Raw genomic sequence first — 8,558 nt, 5'->3', positions numbered from 1 at the left:
GTTGACCGAATTTTGAATCGAATTTGGATTTTACAAAACCGTATAATACTCGTACGTTTGCCGAATCCCAAATTGCTAACTAGGCTAAAGAGTAAAGAATAAAGACCAAGATCTATGCTTATGACCATTGACCAATGTCTATGAGACTAAGACTATTCTCTCATGTTAATAAAAAACAAATAAATTGCACCGAAATTGAACCAAATATGGTTTAAAATAACTTGTGTTTTCTTTTTTTTTACCAGTGTTAGGTGAAGTAGACAACTCCCTATAAATTCAAACAATATTCCTCATTCTAAATTCACAAGTATTCCTTTTTGCAAAAGTTAAAATTTGATCAGAAAAGAAAACACAAAGACTAAAAAAATCAATATGATTATCGATGGTGTTTCAACAGTTTCTTCAGGCCCTGTATGTGTTACAGGTGCCGGAGGTTTCATTGCTTCATGGATGGTTAAAATTTTATTACAAAGAGGTTACAGTGTTAGAGGAACTGTCAGGAACCCAGATGATCCTAAGAACTCACATTTAAGAGATCTTGAAGGTGCAAAAGATAGATTGGTATTATGTAAAGCTGATCTTCTTGATTATGGTAGTCTTCTTGATGCCATTAATGGATGTGAAGGTGTTTTTCATACTGCTTCTCCTGTTACTGATGATCCTGTAAGTTTCTTTTGTTATAACTTCTTTTATAATTCAGGGTTCAGCCTTTTTAGCACTATATATTTTGTTCTTAACTATTTCGTCTTTATTTTTTATCTAGGAACAAATGGTTGAGCCTGCCGTGAATGGAACGACGAATGTGATCAAAGCTGCAGCTGAATCAGGTGTTCGTCGTGTTGTATTCACATCTTCCATTGGAGCGGTTTATATGGATCCAAACAGAAGTCCGGATGTCGTTGTGGATGAGAAATGCTGGAGTGATCTTGATTTCTGCAAGAATACTAAGGTTTGTTGAAACTTTTAAGTAGCATCTTTACAAGTTATCTTTACGTTAGTTGATTTGGTTGGTGAATCTTTACGCAATCTCTAACAAGTACTATAATCAATGATTTTATTGCAGAATTGGTATTGCTATGGAAAAGCAGTGGCAGAACGAGCAGCGTGGGAGGTATCAAAAGAGAAAGGAGTAGATTTAGTAGTAATAAATCCAGTGTTGGTTTTGGGTCCTCTTCTTCAACCAACAGTTAACGCGAGTATAGTTCACATAATGAAATATTTAACTGGTTCAGCTAAAACTTATGCAAACTCAGTTCAAGCCTATGTCCATGTCAAAGATGTTGCCTTAGCTCATATTCTTGCTTACGAAACTCCATCCGCCTCCGGAAGATATTTATGTGCCGAAAGCGTGCTTCACCGGGGGGACGTTGTTGAGATTTTATCGAAGTTCTTCCCTGAATATCCAATCCCAAACAAGTAAGTCCTTTTTCCTACTACAATTCATTTCTCTCTTTGTTACTTTTGTTGGCAATGATATCTTTCTAGCAGAGTGATAAAATCGTGATGCACAACACTCTGAATCTAACTAATAAAAAAGCTGATCATCATCAATTAATATTATTTCTTTTTATACCATTATTATACAGATAAACTATTTTATTGTATTTTGAAGTGACAAAATATAATAAAGGTGGGAAAATGTCCCAATATAGAGTGTAATGTTGGGAAACTGCCCTAACGTTAAAAATAGTTGGAAAAATGCCCCAATGTTAGAAAACTCAGTTAAGTCTACATGTGCGAGCTCAAGCACGTGAAAGAAAAAACAAAGAATGCCGAAAAAACTTAAACCCCAATAATCCTAAACCTTGAACTCTAAACCTTAAATCGTGATTTCTGAATTTTACACCAAGAATCCTTAATTATGAAGGGTGTGTATTTGTCTTTTTTTGCGCGTGTGTGAGTTCACACGTGTGGACTTAACTGCGTTTTCTAATTTTGGGGCATTTTTATATTTAACATTGGGACATTTTTCCAAGATTGCACCATGTATTGGGGCATTTTTCCAAGTTATACAAAAATGATGACACGCGTGAAAAGATTCCCAAAATGAGATTCGAGACCCCCTGAAAGAGATTTTCCTTCTTAAACAACTAAATCCAAACATGATTAATTGTTGTTTGCTAAACATGATATCGAAAGGTAACCAACAGAGTGAATTCCAAGTAAACAATTTGTTAGTGGTTGGAAGTAGTGGCAAACAAACACAGTAGCAGCTACACCAAAGCTCCTAAATTACTTTTTTTCTATGATTATTTTTGTTATGGGCCTTTGAGAAAGGGACACGCATTAGGAGAGTTTCCATGAGTTCTTAAAATGCATTTTCCCACTACAGTATCTTCTAGTAGCAAGTCGCACTCACTTCCATCTACAAATGATGATTTTTGGTGCATGCTGCTTTCCTAAGGGGGGCCTGTGTCTTATCGGGTCTTACCTACTTTGTGGTGGGTATGAGGATCTATCTTGTTGAAGAGTATCTGAATCTTGACGAGTACAGCGCTCAACAACTTTTTCTTTGAATTTTGATACTCGTGTCAAATTTTGTACAGGTGTTCGGATCAAGTACGACCAAGGGTTGAGCCATACAAATTCTCAAACAATAAGCTCAAGGATTTAGGCCTGGAGTTCACTCCGGTGAAACAATGCTTGTATGATACTGTGAAGAGTCTGCAAGAGAAGGGTCACCTTCCAATTCCTACTCAGATTGAAGAAGACACTCTCCGAATTCATTCTTGATCTACTTTATGATTGCAATTTATGGAGCTGCTAATCTTGATAATGTGAGTTTCATAGATTGTTGTTGAGTGATTGAAGCTACTAATATGTCTTTTGTAATGTTGTGTGGCAGTTATGCCACAATACATCTTCCTAATTTAATCTCCTGTCATACATTAATTAAAAAAATAAATGTAAAAAGTAATGTGTTATTTGCTTAATACTCCCTCCATTTCGGGAAAAATGGCACTTTCATTTTTCCAATTTGGCCTATTTATATGCAAAAACGGAAAAAAATTAAAACATCACTTTTCCTGAAACGGATGTAGTATTGAGAAGGGGGATTCAGATTCAAAACTGTATTTCATGTTAGAAACTTGGGCAAATAGTTAAGACAATGAATATCGTCAAGAAGTGCAAGACAACCCTCTTCAAAATGGAAAATATAACCCTTAAACTGACATTGTTTCTTACATAAGTTCTTGACATTGTTTCATACAAACTTCCAAACACCAGGCCCAAGTCAAAACACAAAACTTTCAGACAGTGAAGTCTGGCATTACACGTCATATGCTATCTACAGAGTTTCAACTATTATATGGGGAAATGGAGAAATCCAGGAGACATAGAGGAGGCCTAACTGACACTAAGTGAATTTCCCATTAAGTATTAACCCTCAATCTTCATGAAGTTCAAGAACAAACTAGTAGTACTGTTGGTAAATCACCTACCCATAGCGTAGCAACTGAAAATCATTACAATCTGACATACTGAATTACAAAAAGTCTTTATACGATGGTAGTAAGAGGAGCTGAGAAGAACACCACCAAATTGATTGGATCAATCAATGCTCAGGCTGGAATAGGGTTCAGAGGTACCCTGACAATAAGTAAAAAGCAGAATATGAAAACTACTCTCACTATCACTGTGAAGGCAATCTTCATTTAAAAACTAAGTTTAGGGGGAGTGAACGTTAAACCCTACGAAATATAAACCCTCACTTCCCACAGAATCAGCAAACATGGTGGCGAACAATTTGCAGGTTGGGGGTTGTCTAAATAAAGGAAAGGTGTGACGACCACTATGATGATTAAGTGACTTCCTTAACTTTAGGCAATCAGCATATTTCAAATAGAAACGGCTCAACATGACAGTTCAACAAGAGAGCGATGAAAAAATGAGGGATATATTGAATACCAACAATTGTTTATAAACAAAAGCTAAAGCCACTGACATTTATAAATCAATTAAATGTTACTGAAAAATACTACTCACAGAACAGTCATCGTGAACTCGCCAAATTGTCTCGCCCAATAGGTTAGCTACCGACAGAACTGTAAGTTGTGGAAAGTAATTCTTCTCCAACACTGGTATGGTGTTCGTGATGATCACTTCTTGAAAAAGACCGCTGGATAGCCTCTCTATCGCAGGAGGACTGCCAATGATAAAAGAAAGTAAGTAAATGCCCGAATGTCAGAACTATTTGCAATGGAGACAAAATGTGGGAAAATAAGAAGTCAACACTGGAAGGATAATAGTCAAATGGATCCATCTGTAAGAAAGGCATCAAAGTCGATGACCCAAAAGAAATTTATTACCTTCCACAGGAAATAAACTAAAATTGTAAAGGAAAAAAAATGATATCCAATCAAGATGGTTGTACCTGAAAACAGCATGTGTACTGCAGGCATAGACTTCTCTGGCCCCCTCTTGATGTAACAAAGCTGCACCTTTTGAGATAGTACCTAGAGCAAAATATTAAGCAGATTGCAAAATCCGAAATTAGATGGAAGTCGAGATATGTTACTGAATGGACTGTGTAATTGCAACAGGATAGAAATGACCCCTAACAAATTCAATTAGCTCCGCGAGGGACAAAAGCAAATATAAAAATATTCATAAAGTTCCTTGTAAATAATTGGGAGAGCTGTGTAAATACAGCAGGGTACCAACGATGCCATATAAGATCAATTAGTTCTACGAGAAAAAAATAAACAAATACAAAGACATTCATCGAAGTTTCGGTGGAACTGAGGCATTCATCAAAGTTTCGGTAGAACAAAGCAGCAGATGGATAAAAATGTGGGAAACAAGGCAATTTGTAACATTGCACATTAAACAGATTGATCCTTTGATCGTTGTCCACTAACATAACATTCACTCTGTATCATGAGGAGATTTGCCTTTCTAACTAGTCAGTGGCATTTGGAAGGTTTAGACTTGGCTTACCGGCAGTATCTATCATGTCATCCACCATCACTGCAACTTTCCCTTTAACATCTCCGATCAGATTCATCACCTGCAAGATAACATTTGAGGCAGATGCTTAAAATGGCAACTCAAACAAATAAAAAAATTGTCTCACTGCCAAGTAATAATAATATATAGGGATGCAGCATGATTGAGAGAAGGTAAGACATCATAGATACAGGAAACAAAATCTTAGAACCTATTACGAGCAGCGTGAAATTGAATCTTACCTCAGCAACATTGTGCCCATGACGCCTTTTATCAACAATGGCTAATGGCGCATCTGATAACTTCTTGGCAAATGCACGTGCTCTAGCAACTCCTCCAACATCAGGTGATACCACTACCAAATCATCAGAACAAATATTTTTGCTGGCTAGGTAGTCGAGAACAACAGGCTACAGAAAAGGGAACAGATAAACTTATGAAAATCAACAAAAGAGGAAAACCAGACAGAAAAATAAGAAAAAAGAAGAAACAGGTTAACTTATGCAAATCAGCAAAAACATAAAATAAATAAATAGCCAAGGCAAGCAGCTCGTTGTTTCTTCTTTTTCTACTAAGATTAGAAAAAATATGCACATTTAGGGGTTACCAACCAATCTTTCGGTTTGTGAGTGAGGTTTTATTCAAAGGCATCGGTTTCTAGAGATGATGGTGAGAACAATATTAGTTTTTGACACCTTATACCTTGCAACAAGTAAATTGTTGTTTATCCAGAAGATCAATAATGTAGTACCTAAGCTTGATAAATCAAAAGAACAATGAATTAGTTACCTGCCCATATACATGATCCACTGGAATATCAAAGTAACCCATTGACTGCCCGGAATGAAGATCACAAGCAAGAACACGGTTTGCACCTGCTTCTGTAATAAGGTTTGCTACAAGTTTGGCTGCAATGGACTCACGGCCTTGAGTCTGCAAAATATAGGGTAATCATTCAACAAGAATTCATAAAACGCTAAATATCAATTTCAGGTAGAAGGGATTGCGAAGAATAAAATTTTGCTAAAGTTATGATGACAAGGGTCAAATCATCCCAGCTCATCTGTAGTAAGTGATGCACTCTGAAACAAACATTAAAACAAGATGCGGTCTCAGAACTTCCACTACGAGACACAATGCCCTCATTAGAGTCGAACAAACATAGGAGTGATCCTAGAATTTGTCAGCCACATTACTCTATTTTTGTTTGTTTCTAACTCTAGTTCCAAAACATGACAGTAACTCTAATTAAACATAGAGATAATACAGACGCCAGTACAGGTAGATGTCTGTTTTACAATCAGCTTCTAAGTTGTTTTTAGACCGACCATACGATATTGATCTTACAGGTTTTACATGAGTCAATGACACAAATAAAACTATAAAAACCACGACGTGATGTTTCTTGCATACATCCATATCTTAATAAAAATCAAGAGTTGACAATTAACTTCACCATATCAAATCCGTGCTCTTTCCTATATTTATTTTTTCTTTCTAATAAGGCAGGAAAGTGCTATCTGATTCATTGTATTAAAAGTGATATCTGATAAGGTTTACCTTTCTGTCAGCTCTAGCATACCCAAAATATGGAATCACTGCAGTAATGGTCTTGGCTGATGCTCTTCTGCACGCATCAATCATTATCAGAAGCTCCATAAGATTCTCATTTGCTGGAGGGCATGTAGGTTGCACTAAAAATACATCACATCCCCTGACACTCTCTCGTAATTGAACATATATCTCTCCATCAGCAAACCGTTTTATCTTGATCTTTCCAAGCTCTAAACCCATGTAGCATGCAATTTCCTGCAAAATAAAGAAACATATGGTCATACATAATAGGCCTCACATGGTTTTCAGTGCCAAAGGGGAGGAGTTTGAGGTTTGAATTCTCAATCCCATTATTCAACTAAACCAGTAAAACTATTCGCAAAGGTACCAACAAACCAATTTTCCAGCAGTCATGTAAAACCAGCAGATCATGATATTCATACCCTACTTGAAGCTTGTAACCAGCAATGGGTAAACAACGGGATAATATTTTAAATAGACGGGGTAATGGGGCACTGAGGTCTCTGTGTCAGCACATAGTCCTGAGATTACAATTTTCCAGACAGTCATATAAACTTGGTACTATTCATAGACTCCTTGACCCAGCAATAAGCCAACAATGGCATGAACTTGTAAAGCACACGACGTACTATGGCAATGTGGGCTCTGCTTGTCCACCCTTCTATCCCCATATTTGAACCCAATAAACTAGAATTCCATATTATCAACCATTCCAAACCAATGAGTTCTTGAACTGATTTCACAAGAACCCATATTATAACACACACACTGGTCATACAAAATCCCAAGATTTTTCAGTATCAAACAAAACGAATGAGTTGAATTTCTCAATCCATCACTCTACTAAACAGGAACAATTATTCACCCGAGTAAGACCAACACTACAAAATACCATTCAGTCAAATAAACCCGAAGTATCCACGCTATTCACACCCTACTTGACCCGGAGCCAGCAATTAGCAAACAATGAGACAAATCTTTAAACACAATCAAGAAAATACAAAAATGTGGGATACTCTTGTCGCCCCCTGTATCCCCACTCCAGGTTAACATAAGTACAAATAGCATTTCTGAACCCATGAAACCACTACTTAATCTTGTAATTAGCTCTACTACAAACAATCTGTTCCATACAATCAACCAATTCAAATCACTAAGTTCCCGAACTGATTCAACAAGACCCAATCCAGTCAACTAAATCCAGAAATGAAAAAATTAAGCAGTAAAATTTCACCTGAGAAAGAGCAGGATTGGCGGTACCAGAAAAAATCCTCAACCGCGTATCATTCTGATTAGCTAGAGTTTGCGGATATCTTGAATTTGATGCCAAGTAATTTGGTAAAGACTGTTCATTAAGTACCGGTATAAATGGTTTCCCATTCTCAAATCCCAATGGCTCTATCAAATTACACCTCTTTAAACACAAAATTAAATCAATATTAGTATCAGAATATGAAACCCTAGATTGTCAAGTGAAATGAAAAAGCCCTAAAAATGAAATTACTCACCACAGAGTTATTATGACTACCAGTACTTCGAGTAGAGATACTGAAACGGGGCTGCTCGTACGAGAATGATTTAGAAGAAGAAGAAGAAGAAGAAGGAAATACGAGTGAAGACGATGATGAGAATGATAGAGCAGCAGCCATTGAAATGGAGGAATCGATTTTCAGAGAGAGAAATCGGATTAGGGTTTTTTATTTGGGGGCGTCATTGTTATTTGGGGTTTGATGGGTTTCGGGGGTTTTACAGATAATTCTGATATTTTTGTTGGCCTTTGATTTTGTTGGCTTTTGACTCTTTGACTTGTGGAGTGGACCAATGAGAGAGGAGGTGGAAGCCGGTACGGTGTGTATTTTCTTGCCGTATCATTATCATATAAACTCTCACATGGGTGGTTGTCCACCACTTGCATTTGTGGCAAGTAATTTGGTCGCATCACCCTTATAAAGCATAAGTTTGGACAACTCAGGTAAATTAAAGAGCCGCCAAGATTCATCTTTGACAAAGTTAAATCCATGACTCTGATTGTT

At 36.8% G+C, this 8,558-nt stretch overlaps 2 protein-coding genes across 2 annotated transcripts; one reads left to right on the top strand and one right to left on the bottom strand.

Moving 5' to 3' along the window:
- The first annotated feature begins 294 nt into the window (after window positions 1-294).
- LOC113329997 (cinnamoyl-CoA reductase 1-like) lies at window positions 295-2,934 on the top strand. The gene is made up of 4 exons (XM_026576850.1): window positions 295-663; window positions 764-949; window positions 1,064-1,416; window positions 2,547-2,934. The coding sequence occupies exons 1-4, from the start codon at window positions 373-375 to the stop codon at window positions 2,731-2,733; spliced, it is 1,017 nt and encodes a 338-aa protein (XP_026432635.1). The 5' UTR covers window positions 295-372; the 3' UTR covers window positions 2,734-2,934.
- Window positions 2,935-3,142: 208 nt separating this feature from the next.
- On the bottom strand, window positions 3,143-8,281 carry LOC113329996 (ribose-phosphate pyrophosphokinase 1-like). The gene is made up of 9 exons (XM_026576849.1): window positions 8,034-8,281; window positions 7,760-7,939; window positions 6,511-6,759; window positions 5,740-5,883; window positions 5,193-5,360; window positions 4,942-5,011; window positions 4,376-4,457; window positions 3,988-4,147; window positions 3,143-3,591 (listed from the first exon to the last, which is right to left on the bottom strand). The coding sequence occupies exons 1-9, from the start codon at window positions 8,172-8,174 to the stop codon at window positions 3,553-3,555; spliced, it is 1,233 nt and encodes a 410-aa protein (XP_026432634.1). The 5' UTR covers window positions 8,175-8,281; the 3' UTR covers window positions 3,143-3,552.
- Between the last annotated feature and the right edge of the window lie 277 nt (window positions 8,282-8,558).

The sequence above is a fragment of the Papaver somniferum genome, unplaced genomic scaffold (assembly GCF_003573695.1).
Source record: "Papaver somniferum cultivar HN1 unplaced genomic scaffold, ASM357369v1 unplaced-scaffold_117, whole genome shotgun sequence".
NCBI classification, from domain to species: Eukaryota; Viridiplantae; Streptophyta; class Magnoliopsida; order Ranunculales; family Papaveraceae; genus Papaver; species Papaver somniferum.
Note: the sequence above shows the minus strand (reverse complement) of the source record. Positions and strands in the feature narration are given on the sequence as shown.